At 46.4% G+C, this 19,926-nt stretch overlaps 1 protein-coding gene across 3 annotated transcripts in view; it reads left to right on the top strand.

Moving 5' to 3' along the window:
- The window catches only part of POLN (DNA polymerase nu), a 141,882-nt gene that overhangs the window by 47,696 nt on the left and 74,260 nt on the right, over positions 1–19,926 (top strand). For 2 of the 3 annotated variants that reach the window (XM_070462431.1, XM_070462433.1), the window contains 6 exons: positions 512–576; positions 7,554–7,637; positions 7,947–8,042; positions 17,992–18,048; positions 18,823–18,876; positions 19,524–19,589. In XM_070462431.1, coding sequence (XP_070318532.1) covers positions 512–576; positions 7,554–7,637; positions 7,947–8,042; positions 17,992–18,048; positions 18,823–18,876; positions 19,524–19,589 — 422 coding nt within the window. The remainder of the gene's footprint in view (positions 1–511; positions 577–7,553; positions 7,638–7,946; positions 8,043–17,991; positions 18,049–18,822; positions 18,877–19,523; positions 19,590–19,926) is intronic. The other variant, XM_070462432.1, reaches the window with a different exon arrangement.

Raw genomic sequence — 19,926 nt, 5'->3', positions numbered from 1 at the left:
CCTCCTGGTCTAGAAGGACTCTGACGTCGGGTCACGACGTAGCCCTTCTGAGCTGCCTGTTCCGCAGGTGCCCTGGCCGAGGGGTGAGCGCCCTCCTGACTCCCACCCCTGTGAACAGTGTGGGGGGAGGGGGCCTGTCTGGAAGTTTCCCGTGTCAGCAGCTGTCCTGGTCCTGGGGTGCCAGACCCTCACACTTCGTGAGAAGCCCCTGGAAGGGCTGCTTCAGGCTCCCTGCTGTCCTTGCTTTTAGCCCCCGACCCACTGTGTCCTGCTGGGCCCCTGGGGGAGCAGAGCCTCGCACACGGCCGGAGCGCCTCCCCGCCCACGGCGGCCCCACACCCACCACCACCATCGCTGGGCTCCAGGGCGGACCCTGGGGGGCACCGCTGAGCCTGCACTGTCCTCGTGGCCCGCGTCGGGGAGGGAGGCTCGCGCCTGGCCCTGCAGTCTTTCTCAGAAATGACTCGCTGATGTGGCACAAATGGTATCTGCTTTGGTGTTTGAATCACAGTGATGGAAAGCCACCGCATTCGGGTGAACAAGGAGGAGATGGAGCGGACGTCAGCGCTTCTCGGGGTGAGCGCGTCTATCAGGCGGCCTGCGTGTGCTGGCCCTCCCCTGCGGTGGGCGGTTCTGGGCGGTCCCCGCATGACTAGCCTTTTCTTCCTCACTCGGCCCCACCTGGGGCACTGTTGCCCCATGTCTGACTCCTGCAGGGGATCCCACGCTTGAGAGTTGAAGCAAGACCACAGCTGGTGCCCGCCCCATGTGGACGTGTGGTGGTTTAGAGGGCATCGCCCCTTGAGTAGGCAGGTCATGGGTTTCTTGGATACTTTGAAAAAGCAAAATCAAAGTTTTCTAACTGTAAAAAATACAGAGGGATGCATAAAGATGCCTGAAAAAGTTGCATTAAGGGTTCCACTTATTTTAAAGTTAATATTTTAAAGGAAACTCCGGGATGACCATCGCCCAGGTCAAAGCTGAGAGCGTCCAGAAGCCCTGCTGGCCCTTCCCTGTCAGAGCCCGCTTCCTGACGTGGCAGTCCTTCCACTGTCGATTTCCTTTAGCTTTCCATGTAGAAGCCTGATGGTATAGTCGCTCTCCTTCAGAAGGCGCCGTTGGTCAGTCGCTGTGTCTCACCGCTCTCACCCATGTCTCAGCTCCGAGTCCATGCCCCTTGGGGCTCAGTGCTCCGCTGCACACTCCCCCCCAGTGCTGATGGCAGCAGGGTTGTGCCTGGCATCACAGGCCGTGCTGTGTCCCTGAGCGTGTCTCCTGGGCCCGTGGGCACCTGCTCCCCGGGTCCGAGGCGCAGTGAGCTGCTGGCGCAGCTTCGTCAGACAACACTGACCTGCTCTCCAAAGCCGCAGCTGCGTGAAATGCGCACGAGGTCCTGTCCTGCACATCCTCCCCGGCACAGGTCCCCCATACCCTGAGTAGAGCCCTTCTGGTGCGGACACAATGGTGTCTCATTATGATGTTGGTTCCTGGTGTCCTGACTACTGAGGAGGTTGAATAGCTTTTATTTCATTGTTGGCTGTTTGGAGTTTCTCCTTGGTAAGAGATCTGCTCAACAGGGTTCTGTCTTCCACTTTCTGATTTTTTTTTTTTTTTTCACTTTCTGATTTATAGAACATCTCGATATGTTCTGGTTACAAGCCTGTTATGTATACCTTTGTCCTCTCTGTCTTAACGTTTTACTCTCTTAATGCCTTTTGATCAATAGACATCCTTAATTTTTAATTTTATCAATCTTTTTCTTTATGGTTAGTGCTTTTTGCATCCTGTTTAAGGGACCTTTCCTTTTGTCAAGTTCATGAAGTCTCTCTTCCATTATGTTTGGAGTTATTTTCATTAGCCTTTGCATTTAGGTTTATAAACCTGGAACTGATTTTTTTCTCTTTATGTACTTTTTTAGTTGAGAAGGAAATAGCATACAATGAATAACGCACACATTTTAAAATTTATTGTGATAAAATGCACTTATCGTAAAACTTGCCGTCAAAGCTGTAAATGCAGGAGTCACTGATTGTGACTGCAGAAGTCGCTCAGTCGTGTCTGACTCTTCGCGACCCCCTCGCCTGTAGGCCGCCAGGCTCCTCTGTCCATGGGATTCTCCAGGCAAGAGTATTAGAGTGAGTAGCCATTCCCTTCTTCAGGGGATCTTCCCAACCCAGGAACTGAACCCGGATCTCCTGCATTGCAGGCAGATTCTTTACCATCTGAGCCACCAGGGAAGCCGTGTAACTACAGAGTACAGTGGTGGTAAGTATTCATCTTGTTCTGCACCCGTCGCCAGTTTCCATCTCCATAACTGTTTTCGTCTTGTAAAACTAAAACCTATAGCTAGTGAACAATTACTCGCCGTTCTCCCCTTCCCCCAGCTTCTGGCACCCATCACTCCTCTCTGTTTCTCTGTGATTTTGAGGACTCTAAGTGCTTCACATAAGTGGAATCATACACTGTCTTTTAGTGACCGGCTCATTTCACTTAGTCCTCAGGGTTCATCCATGCTGTAGCATATTGCAGACTTTCCTTCCTTTCTGAGGCTGAATAATACTCCTTTGTATGTACACGCCACATTTTGACTATCTATTCATCTGTTGATGAATGCACCCTAGGCGGCTTCCATATTTCATGTATGTCTGTCTGTATGCCAGTGGAAAATGGAGGCAACCTAGCTATTATTAGCTATTGTAAATATGGGCTATGAAAATGGGTATACAAATACCTCTTTAAGATCCTGCTTTCAGTTCTTTTGAATATATGCCCAGAAGTGAATTGTTAAATCTTATGGTAATTCTGTTTTTAATTTTTTGAGGCACCACCATGTTTTTTCCAAAGCACTGGTACCATTTTACGTTCCCACAAACAGTGCATAAGAGTTCCAGTTTTTCTGCATCCTTGCCAACAGTTGTTGTTTTCTGTTTTTTTTGATAGTAGCCATCCGTATGGGTGTGAGGTTATATCTCATTGTAGTTTCGGTTTGCATTTCACCAATGATTAGTGATTCTTAAAATCTTCTAATGTGCTTATTGGCCATTTGTACACGGTCTTTGAAAAATAATGTCTATTCAAGGGCTTTGCCCATTTTTGGATTGGATTTTTTTCTTATTGTTTAGTTTTTGGAGTTCTGTGTACGTTTTGGATATTACTCCCTTATCAATATGATTTTCATATGTTTTTCTCCCATTCTGTGGATTGTCTTTTTACTCTCTTGATACTTTTTTTTAAAAAGTTATCCACTGCCACCTAATAATGATTTTTAATTTAGTTATTTTTAATTGGAGGGTCATTGTTTACAGCGCTGTGTTGGTTTCTGCCACACGTCAGCGTCCCTCAGCCAGGGGTATTCATTCATCCCCTCCCTCGTGAACCTCCTTCCCACCTCCCTCTGTGCTGTCTTTTGATGCACAGAATTTTTAACTTTCATAAAGTCTAATTTAAAATGTCTTTCTTTTGTTACCTCTCCCTTTGGTGTCATATCTAAGAGATCCTTGCCAAATCCAACGCTGTTAGACTTTTGTCCTGCTTTCTTTTAGAGTTTTATTATTTTAGGTCTTATGCTTAGGTCCTTGATCAATTTTGAGTTAATTTTTGTATGTAGTGTTAAGTAAGAATCCAGTTTAATTTTTCTGCATGTGGATACCCAGTTTTCCCAGCACCGTCTATTGAAAAGACTGTCCTTTCTCCATTGAATGGTCTTAGCACCTTATCAAAATCATTTGACCGTATATGCAATGGTTTATTTCTGGGGTAACTGTTTTATGAGCATGTTTGATTTGTAGGTCTGCCTTTATGCCAGTTGAAAATGGAAAGCATACTCGATTGTGTCTGAGTCTGCAACCCCACAGACTGTAGCCTGCCAGGCTCCTCTGTCCATGGAGTTTTTCCAGGCAAGAATACTGGAGTGGGTTGCCATTTCCTTCTCCAGGGGATCTTCTTGACCCAAGGATCAGATCTGCGTTTCCTGCATCTTCTACGTTGCATGCCGATTCTTTACCACTGACCCACCCAGAAGCCCTCTTTATGCCAGCACCACATGATTTTATTACTGTGACCTTGTAGTAAGTTTTGCAGGCGGGAAGTGTGGGTCATGCAATTTTGTTCTTCTTTGTCAAGATTATTTTGACTACTTGCTGTTCCTTAAGATTCCATTTGAATTTTAGGGTGGATTTTTCTGTTTCTGAAAAAATTGTCTTTAGAATTTTGGTAAGGGTTGCACTGAATCTGTAGATCACTTTGACTAGTATTGACATCTTAATATATTGCCTTCCAATCCAAGACCATGAGATGTGTTTCCATTTATTTATGTCATTTTGAATTTCTTTCAGCAGTGTTTTGTGGGCTTCCTTGGTGGCTCAGTGGTAAAGAATCTGCCTGCCTGTGCAGGAGACATGGGTTTAATCCCTGGGTTGGGAAGATCCCTGGAGAAGGAAATGGCAACCTGCTCCAGTATTCTTGCCTGGGAAATCCCATGGACAGAGGAGCCTGGTGGGGCTGCAGTCCATAGGGTTGCAAAGGGTCAGACACAACTTAGCAACTCAACAACAACAACGACCTGTTGTAGCTTCCATTGTGTAAGTTTCTCACCTTCTTGCTTAAGTTAATTCCTAAGTATTTCACTCTTTTTGACACTGTCATGAATGGAATTGTTTTTGTAATTTCCATTTCATATTGTGTGTAGAAATGAAACTGATTTTTGTCTGTTGATGTTATATCCTGCTATTTTGCTGTGTTCCGAAAGTTCTAACCATTTCTTTTGTAGAATCTTTAGGATTTTTCTACATATAAAATCATGTCATCTGCAAGTAAGGATAATTTTACTTCTTCCTTTCAAATTTAGATGCCTTTTATTGCTTTTTCTTGCCTAATTACCCTGGCTAGAGTTTCACCACCATGTTGAATAGAAGTGTAACAGCAAGCATCCTTGCCTTTTTCCTGATCTTAGGGACTCTTTCAGTCTTTCACCACTGAATATGATGCTTGCTGTGAGTTTTTAATATTTGACTTATTTTATTGAGATAGTCTTGTTCCATTCCTAGTTTTCGGAATGTTTTTTATCATAAAAAGGTTTTTAATCAAAGTTTTTATCATTTTGTCAAATGCTTTTTTTTGCATCGTTTTAAATGATCATGCAACTCCTCCTTTCATTCTGTTGATTTGGCATATTATATTGATTAATTTTCATATGTTGAACCATCCTTGCATTCCAGGAATAAATTCCACTTGGTCATGGTGTATAAACCTTTTAATGTACTGCTGAATTCTGCTTGCTTGCAGTTTGTTGAGGAATTTTGCATCAGTGTTTATATAGGATGTTGATCTGCAGTCTTCTTGTAGTTTGTTTGTCTGGCTTTGGTATCAGGATAATTGCTGGCCTCAAAGTGAGTTGGGAAATGTTGCCTTCTCTTCAGTTTTGGGGGGAAAATTTGACAAAGACTGGATTAGGTCTTCTATAAATGTTTGGTATAATTCACCACTGAAGCCACTGCATCCAGGGCTTTGTTTGTTGGAAGATTTTAGATTTGATTTCCGCTCCTTACTAGTTATAGGTCTGTTCTGTTTTTCTATGTCTCCGTGATTTAGTCTTGGCAGGTTCTGTGTTTCTACGAATTTGTTTCATCTAGGTTACCCCATTTGCTATTGTTTCATGGTGCTCTCTGATAACCCTTTTTATTTCTATAAAATCACGGTAATTTTTTCACCTAAATTTCTGACTTTTGTAATTTGAGCCTTCTCTGTTTTCTCAGTCTAGCTATCTGAAGGTTTGTCAGTTTTGTTGATCTTTTTAAAGAACCAAATCTTGGTTTCACTGGTTTTCCTTATTGTTTTTATATTCATTTAACTCTGCTTCATATTTATTGTATCCTTCCTCTGCTGTCTTTGGGTTTGGTCTGCTCCTTTTTCTAGTTCCTTCATTTGTGAAGTGAGGTTATTGAGTTCAGATCTTTCTCGTTTTTTAATATAAGCATTTATAGCTATAAATTTCCTCCTTAGCACTGCTTTCACTGCATCCCATAGGCAGGTATGTTTTGGCTTTGTTTTCATTCATCTCTAAGTAATTTCTAAATTCATTTTTTATTTCCTCTTTGATCTTTTGCTTATTTAAAAATGTGTTGTTTAATTTATACAATTTTGTGAATTTTTACTTTTCCTTTTGTTACTGATTTCTAACTTCAACTTCCTGTGGTCATATCATATTTTCTATGATATTGATCTTTTAAAATCTCTTAAAACTCAGTGGCTTAAAATATAGTCTGTCTTGGAAAATATCCGATACTCACTTGAAAAGAATATCCCATATGCATGTTATTGTTGGGTAGAGTGTTACGTACTGTCTGTTAGATCTAATTGTTTTTATTGTTGTTTAAGTTCTCTATTTCCTTACTTATGGGTTTCCCAGGTGGCTCAGTGGTAGAGTCTGCCTGCAATGCAGGAGACCTACATTCATTTCCTGGGTCAGGAAGATCCCCTGGAGAAGGGAATGGCAAACACTCCAGCATTCTCACCTGGAGAATTCCGTGGAGTTGAAGTCCATGGGCTTGTATTTTGGTTGGTGTAACCATTATTGTGAGTGGGATATTCAAATCTCTAACTATTACTATAGAATATCCATTTCTCCCTTCAGTTCTGTTAGTTTTTTTTTTCATATATTTTAATGGTCTACATATATTTTAATGTAAATGCTTATATTGTTATGTCTTCTTGCTGTATCAATAATATAATATCACCCTTTGTCTCTTATAACCAGTTTTTATTTAAGTTCTATTTTGTCTGATATTAATATAGCCACCCTTGCTCTGTTTTCATTACTATTTGAATGGAATATCTTTTTCTGTCCTTTCAATTTCAACCTGTTTATATCTTTAAAAGGAGTCTCTTGCAGACAGCATATAGTTGGACCATGCATTTTTATTCATTCTGCCAATCTCTCTGTCTTTCTACTTTTCTTCTGACCATAAAGAGAGGAGGTGAGGGACCCATTAATTCAGCACGTCCTACTGTTATGCTCAGCAGTGTATTTATCAGCTGCTTCATAAGGTACAGTTGTCTTTACCCACCTGGGCCTTCCATGCCCCCACCCCTTGCCTGGACTGTGCGCTAGTCTGTGTGGTTGTTCAAAGCGGCCCCCTCTGTTGGGAGAGAGGGTCCTGCATCGCAGTCACAGTGGTCACCGTGCAGTGTGGGCCTGAGTCTTCTGCCTTGGGATCCTTGGCGAGTCTCGAGCTTGTGGGGTGATTCTGCATCCCGCTGCTGGTCATAATGGTGCTGGAGAATTCCTTCTTTCCCTCTTTCTCTCTGGTGAAGTATTTACTATTTTTACTTCTTTCAGTTTGTCTCCTTGGATCCACTTCATTTAGGAGACTGATTCCGTGAGCTGCGTATCCCATCATGAGTCAACATTTGTATTTTGTAATCTCTCATTTCAGTAAATTATAAATTATTTTTTTGTTCTTAAAAGATCTTTTTTTGAGAATTATTTGGTGTGCAAATTAAATCATCTTAAATTGTGAACACTGTTAGTAAGATCGTGTTTGTTGCTTTCATAGTCTCGTCTCAAGGAACTGGAGAAGGAAGCCCATTTTGTTGCAGGAGAACGGTTTCTTATCACAAGTAATCATCAGCTTCGAGAGGTAAAGCTGAATTTCTCTTCTTTGATAGAATATGATTCCTATTCAGGGGTTAAAGGGAGATTTATTCTGAATTTATGAACGTTATTTTATGTGACTGTCTGAAAAGTATGTAAGTGGCTCATGTTCTCTCACGCTGAGATTCATTGCTTCAAAGCCTCTAAATCCAAGAACAGTACGGAGTCAGGGCCTATGCACTTGGTAGCGCCTGATCAGGATGTCCTCTCTGGCCAGTGCTGACCTCCGTGATGGTGATGTTGAGGTCCTCTGAGAGCTGGGACCGCTCCCCACGTGACATTGCCTGTGTTGCAGATCCTGTTTGGCAAGCTGCAGCTGCACCTGCTGTGCCCACAGGACGCGCTCCCCATGACGGGGCTGCGGAGACTACCGTCCACGTCGGAAGCCGTGGTGAGGTTCGAGAGTGTCCCCTTGCTCTCTGAAAGAGCAGCACGTCCACACGGCACGCAAGTCCCTCTCAGGCCCCCAGGCTCCTTGTGGCAGATGAGTGCACCGCAACTTCCGCGGAGCAATTCCATTCAGTCTTTTCCTTTTGCAGCAGGAGAAGGGGCCCTGCCCCAAGGCTGCCCTTCACACACGAACAAGGGACACAGGCTTTTACGGTACAGTTTTCCAGAGGCAGTAAATTAGGTCGATTTCCTGCAAAGACAATTTGATGGAACTTTGTCCTGAAAACCAAATTCTTGACCATCTAGTTTCACACCCTCATAAGAGACTGGAAATGGGGGAAAGTCATCAGTTGTCTTCTTTCCCCAAGTTTATTTTAGAAAACTTAGCTGCCCTTCTCTTGGGAGGAGTGCATTTTTAAAAAGACAGATAGTAGGGAAGAGGTGTACTCTAATGAGTGGCAGAGAATGAGTAGATGTTCAGAACCCAGTAAGTGGTGCCCGCGGAAGCCTGCAGAGAGGAGGTTGGCAGCTCAGCGAGATGACCTGCCTTGCTCCTGCGGGTGCCGCCGTGCAGGCCCCGGTCTCTCTCTGTGTCTTGTCCCGCTCAGACTCTGCAACAGCAGAAAGTTTCCTTCCAGACTGCCCTGTGCATGCTGCCCATCCAGCCCCCACTTTCTGTTCGTCTCAGCCCCAGCAGAGCTTTGTGCTTGCTGACTGTTCCCCGACCCGGCCCTCAGCGGCCGGACAGCGGTTACCAAGGGACCCCTCTCCTCCTCCCTACCGGAAGGACCGCCCGCTGGCGGGACTTGACTCTGCCCTCTGCCCGGGTCGTCCCCACCCTGGTGAGCAGCTCCTCCTGTGCCCTCGGAGCTAGCGGTGACCCTCCCTTGCTGCTGACGCACCCCGTCCGGGCAGAAGGGTCTCCTAAAGCCAGAGAAGTCGCGGTGCTGCTCTGCCTTCAGCTGTCCGCGGCGCTCAGAATAAGGCCCCGGCTCTCAAGTGTGTGCACCACCGGCGCCCCGGGGGTCAGGGCCAGTCCTTCCTTCTCCCCCCACCGCCGACGCCACACTCCCAGCACCACCCAGCACACTTCCCACAACCTCCCTCAGGCGGGAGGCTCCCGGCCTCCAAATGCGGGTTTTGCTCAGCTGGCTTCTGACTACCAGCTTAAGCACTGCTTCCAGAAAGACCTCCTTGTCACAGATGACCCTGAGGCCCCCAGTTGCAACCTCTTCCTTCACCTTGATTTGTTTTCTGCTTATAACTTGCCAAAATGCTGGAGAAGCTCTGGAGAGAAGGGAACCCTCCTATACTGCTGGTGGGAATGTAAACAGATGCAGCTACAATGGAGAACTGTATGAAGGTTCCTTAAAAACCTAAAAATAGAACTATCATATGATGCAGCAATCCCACTCCTGGGCGTATACCTGGAGCAAAGCGTAATGGGAAAAGATGCCTGCACTGTGGTATTCACTGTAACACTATTCACAGTAGCCAAGACATGGAGAGAGACCCTAAATGTCCATCCACAGAGGAATAGGAAAAGATGATGTGGTCCATATACACAGTGTGATATTATTCAACCATAAAAGAGAGCAAATGGGGACTTCCCTGCTAGCCCTTGTGGTTAAGACTCCTGGCTTCCACTGCAGGGGGCATGGGTTTGATCCCTGGTTGGAGTACTAAGGTCCCACATGCTGTGTGGAGCAGCCAAAAAATAAAAAAATAAAAATATGCAGAAGTCATTAAAAAAATTTTTTTTTAGAAAAGAATGAATGAAATAATACCATTTGGAACAACATAGATGGACCTAGAGATTATCATACTAAGTGATGGCAGTCAGATAGAAAAAGACAAATGTCATATCACTCATATGTGGAATCTAATTTTTTTAAATGATACAAATGAACTTATTTACAAAACAGAAACAGACTTACAGATATTGAAAACAAATTTATGGTTACCAAAGGGGAAAGGGTCATAAGCAAGGAATAAGTCAGGACTCAGGGTGAATATATACGTTCTACTATACATAACACGGCATCCGTTCCCATCACTTCATGGCAAATAGATGGGGAAACAATGGAAACAGTGAGAGACTTTATTTTGGGGGACTCCAAAATCACTGCAGATGGTGACTGCAGCCATGAAATTAAAAGATGCTTGCTCCTTGGAAGAAAAGCTATGACCAACCTAGACAGCATATTTTTTTTCATTTATTTTTATTAGTTGGAGGCTAATTACTTCACAACATTTCAGTGGGTTTTGTCATACATTGACATGAATCAGCCATGGAGTTACATGTATTCCCCATCCCGATCCCCCCTCCCACCTCCCTCTCCACCCGATTCCTCTGGGTCTTCCCAGTGCACCAGGCCCGAGCACTTGTCTCATGCATCCAACCTGGGCTGGTGATCTGTTTCACTATAGATAATATACATGCTGTTCTTTCGAAACATCCCACCCTCGCCTTCTCCCACAGAGTCCAAAAGTCTGTTCTGTACATCTGAGTCTCTTTTTCTGTTTTGCATATAGGGTTATCGTTACCATCTTTCTAAATTCCATATATATGTGTTAGTATATTGTTAGTATATTGTAATGGTCTTTATCTTTCTGGCTTACTTCACTCTGTATAATGGGCTCCAGTTTCATCCATCTCATTAGAACTGATTCAAATGAATTCTTTTTAATGGCTGAGTAATATTCCATGGTGTATATGTACCACAGCTTCCTCATCCATTCGTCTGCTGATGGGCATCTGGGTTGCTTCCATGTCCTGGCTATTATAAACAGTGCTGCGATGAACATTGGGGTGCACGTGTCTCTTTCAGATCTGGTTTCCTCAGTGTGTATGCCCAGAAGTGGTATTGCTGGGTCATATGGCAGTTCTATTTCCAGTTTTTTAAGAAATCTCCACACTGTTTTCCATAGTGGCTGTACTAGTTTGCATTCCTACCAACAGTGTAAGAGGGTTCCCTTTTCTCCACACCCTCTCCAGCATTTATTGCTTGTAGACTTTTGGATAGCAGCCATCCTGACTGGCGTGTAATGGTACCTCATTGTGGTTTTGATTTGCATTTCTCTGATAATGAGTGATGTTGAGCATCTTTTCATGTGTTTGTTAGCCATCTGTATGTCTTCTTTGGAGAAATGTCTGTTTAGTTCTTTGGCCCATTTTTTGATTGGGTCATTTATTTTTCTGGAATTGAGCTTCAGGAGTTGCTTGTATATTTTTGAGATTAATTCTTTGTCTGTTGCTTCATTTGCTATTATTTTCTCCCAATCTGAGAGCTGTCTCTTCACCTTGCTTATAGTTTCCTTTGTTGTGCAAAAGCTTTTAAGTTTCATTAGGTCCCATTTGTTTATTTTTGCTTTTATTTCCAATATTCTGGGAGGCGGGTCATAGAGGATCCTGCTGTGATTTATGTCGGAGAGTGTTTTGCCTATGTTCTCCTCTAGGAGTTTAGTAGTTTCTGGTCTTACATTTAGATCTTTAATCCATTTTGAGTTTATTTTTGTGTATGGTGTTAGAAAGTGTTCTAGTTTCATTCTTTTATAAGTGGTTGACCAGTTTTCCCAGCACCACTTGTTAAAGAGGTTGTCTTTTTTCCATTGTATATCCTTGCCTCCTTTGTCGAAGATAAGGTATCCATAGGTTCGTGGATTTATCTCTGGGCTTTCTATTCTGTTCCATTGATCTATATTTCTAGACAGCATATTAAAAAGCAGAGACATTACTTTGCTGACAAAGGTCTGTCTAGTCAAAGCTATGGTTTTTCCAATAGTCATGTATGGATGTGAGAGTTGGACCATAAAGAAAGCTGAGTGCCAAAGAATTGATGCTTTTGAACTGTGGTGTTGGAGAAGACTCTTGAGAGTCCCTTGGACTGCAAGGAGATCCAACCAGTCCATCCTAAAGGAAACTGGTCCTGAATATTCATTGGAAGGACTGATGCTGAAGCTGAAACTCCAGTACTTTGGCCACCTGATGTGAAGAACCGACTCACTGGAAAAGACCCTGATTCTGGGAAAGATTGAAGGCAGGAGGAGATGGGGACGACAGAGGGTGAGATGGTTGGATGGCATCACCGATGCAATGGACATGAGTTTGAGTAAACTCCAGGAGTTGGCAATGGACAGGGAAGCCTGGCGTGCTGTGGTCCATGGGGTCACAAAGAGTCGAACACAACTGAGTGACTGAACTGATATATAACACTGGAGAAGGAAATGACAACCGACTCCAGTATTCTTGCCTGGAGAATTCCATGGACAGAGAAGTCTGGTGGGCTGCAGCCCATGAGGTCACAGAGAATTGGACAGAACTGAGTGACTAACACATATATAACATAGATAACCAACTAGGAACTACTGTATACAGCACAGTATATGGGGGATACTGTGTATCTTGGGATAACCTATATGAGAAAAGAATCTAAAAAAGAATGAAATATATGTATGTGAATAACCAAATTACTTTGCTGTACACGTGAATCTAATGCAACACTGTACGTCAACTATATGCCAATAAAATTTTTAAAAATAAAATAAACTCACGTAGTTACTTGTTTGCTATTTCAGTAGGATGTAGGTTGCACAGATCAGAGACTTCACCTGCTTTGTTCGCTATGTCCCCAGAGCCAGATGGCCTAGAACTAGGCCTTGTTGGGGCTGTGTGTTCACAGAGCGTGGCCAGCGCAGGGAGCAGGACCGCCATCCTGGAGAGTCCGGGTGGGCTTCTCTGCTGCATGGCTCCAGTGGCCCTCGAGTTCAGCAGTGGTGGGAACCGAGAGAGCCAGAGCCGTCCCCTCGGGCTGCACCCGAGCCGGGGGCCCTGGCCTGGTTTGTTCTGTGTCCAGGCACCAGCTGACTGTGCTGCCCTCTCCTGTGCTGCTTCTCAGCTCTTCCTGACAAGCAGAGATGGAGGAATGTGGTTCTCCCCTGTGTCGGGTGCTTTCCTGCGGAGGGGATTAAGACAGTGCCCTGCCGTTTTCTTCACAAAGATATAGTCAACGTGAACCATATTCTATTAGCCTTGCTGGAAAATAGATGGGAAAAAGTGGAAACAGTGGCAGATTTTATTTTCTTGGGCTCCAAAATCACTGTGGACGGTGACTGCAGCCATGAAATTAAAAGATGCTTGCTCCTTGGAAGAAAAGCTATGACAAACCTAGACAGCATATTAAAAAGCAGAGACATCACTTTGCCAACAAAGGTCCGTCTAGTCAAAGCTATGGTTTTTCCAGTAGTCATGTACAGATGTGAGAGTTGGACCATAAAGAAGGCTGAGCATCCAAAGAATTGATGCTTTTGAACTGTGGTGCTGGAGAAAACTCTTGAGAGTCCCTTGGACTGCAAGGAGATCAAACCAGTCAATCCTAAAGGAAATCAATCCTGAATATTCATTGGAAGGACTGAAATTGAAACTCCAATACTTTGCTGTCCAATGTGAAGAGCCAAGTCAGTGGAAAAGACCCTGATGCTGGGCAAGATTGAGGGCAAGAGGAGAAGGGGATGACAGAGGATGAGATGGTTGGATGGCATCACTGATTTGATGGAAGTGGCTTTGAGCAAACTTTGGGAGATAGTGAAGGAAGGGCAGCCAGGCATGCTATAGTTCATGGGGTCGTGTCCAACTCTTTGCTGCCCCATGGACTATACAGTTCTGGGATTCTCCAGGCCAGAATACTGGAGTGGGTAGCTGTTCCCTTCTCCAGGGGATCTTCCCAGCCCAGGAATCAAACTGGGGTCTCCTGCATTGCAGGCAGATTCTTTACCAACTGAGCTATGAGGGAAGCCACAACTGAACAACTTACTTAACTGGGCAGGTCACCCTATTCTGTACATTTAAGATGATGAACCTTCAGTAGGTAACACATGCAGGTGGTTCCCAGTTGAACATTGACTCCTGCTTCTCTTCTCCCTTCCCCATGGGAAGGGATGTAGACCAGCGGTGAGACGGCCAGCTTAGATCAGTTCAGGTAAGGGGGCACCTGTGAGCTCAGGTGTGGTTTTCTCAGACCTTGCTCTTAGTTCCAGGTTCACGGCAAGGTTGAGCAGAAGGTGCAGAGAAGTCTCGTGCACCCCCTGCCCCTCCGTGGCACACACGGCCCCCGCCTTCCGCGGGCCCCACTGGGGCGCATCGTTACAGCGGATGAACCCACGGTGACACATCACCGTTCCCAAAGTGTCGCCTGCAGTAAGGTCACTTGGTGTCACGTGGCCTCAGACACACAAGGACAGGTGTCCACTGTCGCAGCGTCGCACAGCGTGGCTCACCGCCCTAAACATCCTCTGTTTTCCCTGTTCATCCTCCCCTTAACTCCGGGCAACCACTGTTTCCATAGTTTTGTCTTTTCCAGAGTATCATATAGGAATTATTTATCATGTGGCCTTTTCAGATTTGATTCTTTCAGCTAGCGATATGTACTTAAGGTTCTTCCATGTCTTTTCATAGCTCATTTCTTTTAAACACAGAATCCTATTCCATCTATTCACCTACTGAGGGATGTCTTAGTTGCTTCCAAGTTTTGGCAACGATGAATGAAGTTGCTTTAACATTCATGTGTAGGTTTTCCTGTGGACCTAAGTTTCTGTCTCATGTGAGTAAATAAACAGCGTGATTTCTGGATGGTTTTGTGAGAAACCACCGAATTGTGTTCCAGCGTGGCTGCACCATTTGCATTCCCACCAGCGGTGATGAAAGTTCCTGCTGCTCCACATCCTCACCAGTGCGTGGTGGTGTCTGTGTCTTGGATTTTGAACATCCTGACAGCAATGTTTTAAAAAGACCACCCTTGCGACTTCCATGGCTGTCCAGTGGTTAAGACGCTACACTTCCACTTCAGGGGGTGCAGGTTCAATCCCTGGTTAGGAAACTAAGGTCTCACAAGCCGTGTGCCCACCAATAAACAAGAACAAATTAAAAGTAAAAAGAGTGCTCTTGTAGCTGGTTGGGGAATGGAAGAAGCCCGTTAACAGGCCTTGGCCGTGGCGTGGGCTCTGCTGGCTCCGTGTCCAGGTGCCGGTGGTGAGGTTGGAGCCAGGCAGACACGTGCCCAGAGCATTTTAGGAACTGAAGGGAGCGTCTGTAAGTGTGAGCTCACGTGAGTGTGGATGTGGAGCAATTGCTGGTTTTCTTAGTTGTGCGCCTGAGCAGGTAGAGATGGCCACTACCCAGGGAGAACCACGAGACAAGCGGTTTGCTGGGCAGGGGCAGGGCGTGTCAAGCGCTCAGTCTTGGACTCGGGAGGACGGGTGTGTGCACAGATGTTGACACAGTGCAGCTGGGTCTGTGAGGAGACGGCCCGTGCTTGAGGTGCTCACTGGGACGTCGTCACCCTGGGGGTCAGCCCTCCACCCCGGCCGGAGCTTTTGGGAATCCCTCATGCCCAGACCCACGACTGGGCCACAGAGTCAGAGGCTGGGGATGCGCGGCCCAGGCCCGACGTGTTTCTGAAGCTCCTCCACTGAGTCCATAAGCAGCCCGCTCTGATAACCACAGAACTGAACCTGAGAAACCGCCACGTAGGGGTCAGAGAGGAGAGGCGCCGAGCGGAGGCTGCGGAGCAGCCAGAGACAGGGAAGAGCGTGTGCCCGGAGCCAACAGAGGCAGCGTGTGATAGAGCGCCCGCAGTGACCGAGGCTGGCACCCGGCGCGCAGGGCTGTATCCAGAGATCAGACAGCTCCATCCGAGACATGCAGGGAGCCTGCGGTTAGAGTTCTTTTGTGAGGAAAGTATCAGGATAAAGAGAGTGAGCTGATCTTAAGCAGTTTTCGTGGCTGAGTGTTTTCATGCGCTTTGATCCCCCGAGGGACAGCTTCTCTGAGAAGCCGCAGTGCTGGGTTACAGGCAGGCGGGACTCCTCCCCGGGCAGAGCCTGCTCAGAGGACTCCAGTGCCAGCCCTCCTGTTACGTCCCTGTGGCCGGCGCGGACTCTGTGCTCAGTCATCTTCAAACAGACAGTGATACGGTTCTGGGGCTCACACCAGCGCATCACAGTTGTGTTGTCAGTTCTCCCCCAAAGGGACTTGCAGATTCAAAATGACCCTGATTCCCCAGCAGGACTTTTTGGTACAAACTGGCGAACCAAAACCCAAATTTATATGGTGATGCCAAAAGCTTAGAAGAGCCAAGATAATCTTAAAAGCACTGCTGAAGGACTTAGTCTGTTGGCTATCAAGATTAATCATAAAGCAATTGGAAAGTGAAAGTGGCTCAGCTGTGTCCAGCTCTTTGCAACCCCATAGACTAGAGTCCATGGAATTCTCCAGGCCAGAATACTGGAGTGGGTAGCCTTTCCCTTCTCCAGGGGATCTTCCCAACCCAAGGATTGAACCCAGGTCTCCTGCATTGCAGGCAGATTCTTTACCAGCTGAGCCACAAGGGAAGCCCTTGTGAAAAGCCTTTATGAAAAGATGCTATTAAACAGGTAAAAGAGCAAGCCACAGAGGGGTAGAAGATATCAATATTTCCACTAAATATAGCCAGCTAAAGGAAACCCTGTCCAGAAAAATGAATTCCTGCAAACCAAGAAGAAAACGACATACAAGCCAAGGATTTAAATGACAAAAAAAAAAAACACACCAAAAACATGTACAGAGTTTCATGAAAGGAGATATACAGTCAATAAATATTTGAAGAATGACTTTATTAGTCAGGGAAATACACACTAAAACTACAGTGAAACATCACATTTACCAGAAGGATTAAGATTAAGACCTAGGAGAATGTGTGTTGGCAAAAATGTAGAGAATGAGGACTTTTATGTGCTGCGGATGGGGACACACCATGTGCTCACCTTGGGGGTAGCTGGCGTCGTGTCTGCTGCGTGTGACCTTGGGAGGCGGCTGGCGTCATCCCTGCTGCGTGTAACTGGCAGGCTCACCCCACCCTGCGCACATGTCCAACAGAACTGTGGACATGTGTGAACACAAATCTGTGTACCAGAAAGCACTCCTCGTCATAGCCCTGAAGTGGAAACAAGCCCTGTGTCCATCAGGGGTGGAATGGATAAATAATTGCCCACTCAGCTATGGGCGTAAACGGAATAGCGCTTCATCCAACAGCTGCTGCTGCTGCTTACTCCCTCCAGTCGTGTCTGACCCTCCATCTACGGGGTTCTCCAGGCAAGAATACTGGAGTGGGCTGCCATGCCCTCCTCCAGGGGATCTTCCTGACCCAGGGATCGAACCCAGATCTCCTGCATTGCAGGCAGATTCTTTACCACTGAGCCACCAGGGAAGCCCCTCGTACAACAAGGACCGACCTTAACAGCGGAATACTGAACAAAAGGAGCCACACAGAAAGAACACTTATCCTGTTCCACTGACACGAAGTTCAGTAAGTGGGACCCAGTGGTCTTGCTGGAGGAGGCCAGGGTGGTTCTTACCTCTGGGGGAGGGACAGAGACCTGTGTGGGAACCCGGAATGTTCCCTCTGCCAGTACCCAGGTATGTTCACTTTGTGATAATTCGACAAACCTTGTTCATGGGATCTTGTACTTTCCTTTGTGGATGTTGTACTTCGACTTTCTAAAGTTAAACTGAAAACGCATAGTCACATCCCAATGTTGCCTCCCCAGCTTGGTGCCCAGGTAGCTGTGACTCAGGTGTTGGATGTTCCGAAACTATGGAGTCACACAACTGTAGGCATTTTCCTCATTAGCTCCTCTGCATGATTTACGTGCCCTCGGTTTAGATTTCAGGGATTCAGATCTCAAGAGGAATCTTTTCTCCAAGCTTCTCTCTTTCGCTGCCATGTGTAATGACTCTGATAAGGGATTAAGAGTATGACACTTGATCAGCTGGGTTTATTACGAGTCTTCATTTTGGAAAGGGTGCTCAAGATAGACCATGTATTATCAGGACTTTCTCCATCTGAAAATGAGTGTTTACACTGTTAAAATTAAGTGAAGGAATTCTGTTGGTGATATTTAATCTTATTTTTTAGTTAAACGCTCTGCAAGACCTTCATCCATTACCCAAAATAATTTTGGAATACAGGCAGGTAAGTTAGATTTTTTTTTTCTGTAAGTATGTTAGTAACGATGGGGGCCCACGTGACACCCAAAATCATCCCTGAGGTAGCCCTGACCGCATCCTGAAGGGACAGTTTGTTCAGGCTGACCTCCTGTGAGCCCAGCTTTCTCTGCGCAGAGGTGACATTGCTCACGTCTGCACATGCCCTGTGTGGAGCCGGGGAGCCCTGGGTGCGGGCGCGTCCCCCCGGCGTGGTGCCGTGTGAGTTAGAAGCCTCCCACGGGAGCCGCCCCTCTCCCCGGGCTCGCTGTGTTCTGTCATCTCCCAGCCACGCTCGCTGGCTGCTGAGCATGCCCCCGTTTCTCGGCACCCTCCCAGCCCCTCCTGATTTCTCCGTCACACACCAGGCGTCTGTCCGTACGCATGAGGGTTACTGTCACTCACAGCATGGCTCTTCGCTGCTGTCCTTGTGAGGGCCACGCAGCTGAAGGGGTGGGTGACGGTCACCCCTGAACTATAAGAGCTGCCACAGCGACCCTGGGTGACGGTCCTCGGTCACTCTCCCATTCTCTTCGCAGCTTTCCTATAAAAAGCATCATTAGAAGGAGCAGGGTGACATCTTTCTCTGTTGGCCGTTGTTTAATCCTGGGCACCACACAAGGCCATTTCAGGGCCTCCTGGGGTCACCTGAGGGGACAGGCAATGACCCCCACCCAGCACGCTGAGAAACACAGGTTTTGATGCTTGTTCCTCATTTAAACACTTAAACAGAGAAAGTGACTATTTTTGTTTCACAATCTAGGTTCACAAGATCAAGTCAACCTTTGTAGATGGATTACTAGCTTGCATGAAAAAGGTAACTAAAGCTTAAAAAATATATATACATATATATATCATGATTGGGAATATGAGTTACTTAGATATGAGTTCAGATACAAGTAGAATTCCTTTAAATAGTCTAGTATTCTTGAAACTATGAGCCACAATTTTGTTATCATTTCGGTCTACAGCGTAAGCTGACATTTCACCTTAAAATCTCGTGTTTATGTGGAAGCTCTGCTGCCGACCACGTGCTTTTGCACCTGTTACCGCGTGTCCTTTCCACAGTCCCTGGAGGGGGATGTTGTTTCATTTCACGCATGAGAAGTCTGCAGTCAGAGGTGCTGTGGCTTGCGCGAGGCCACACAGCAAGGGACAGCCCCCGCCTGTCGGGGAGTCGGCCCCTGCTTGGGTCCAGGCTGAGCCCCGCCACGGCACGCCAGCCCATGTGCAGCCTCTTGCAGGCCTCTGCACCAGCTGGGGAGAGTCTCAGTCACCCTGACCACGTGTAGGAGTCCGGTAACCCTGAGAACACTCGGGCTGGGAGTTCAGGACCAGTGGCCCCTGTCTCTCCCGGGCAGCGCTCTGCGAGCTGTGTGCTGTAGCAGAAACTGGGGGGCCAGCATGTGGGTGCCTCTGCACGGCACTGTCAGAGCCTAAACCGATTCTTTCCAACTGATCAAGGGCTCCATATCCTCCACGTGGAACCAGACGGGCACCGTGAGCGGAAGGCTGTCAGCAAAGCACCCCGTGAGTTAGCGCTGGTGAAGCGCCCGTCTCTGTGTGAGGGTGAAATTTCGCCTGGATGCATGGCTGCCTGTGCACTTTTTGTTTCTGAAAGGAGATCTTATCCCTGTAGACCGTGGGGTTTTCTGCGTGTTAATCCAGCTGTCTATTATTTAGCATGTGCTCAGTTTGGGGGGACTCGGTGGGGGATCGGACTCGTAACCCTTGGCCCTGTGGTCCCAAGCTGGTCTGCCTCATTTTGTCCACCTGCTCGCCCGCCTTGGTTCATCCAGGCTTCGGTTGTACCCGTGGGGGGGTGGGAGAGCACCCGCACACCTTCCCGGAAGTGTAGTCTCCTAAT

Source organism: Odocoileus virginianus, unplaced genomic scaffold, assembly GCF_023699985.2.
Source record: "Odocoileus virginianus isolate 20LAN1187 ecotype Illinois unplaced genomic scaffold, Ovbor_1.2 Unplaced_Scaffold_5, whole genome shotgun sequence".
In the NCBI taxonomy this organism is placed as follows: Eukaryota; Metazoa; Chordata; class Mammalia; order Artiodactyla; family Cervidae; genus Odocoileus; species Odocoileus virginianus.
Note: the sequence above shows the minus strand (reverse complement) of the source record. Positions and strands in the feature narration are given on the sequence as shown.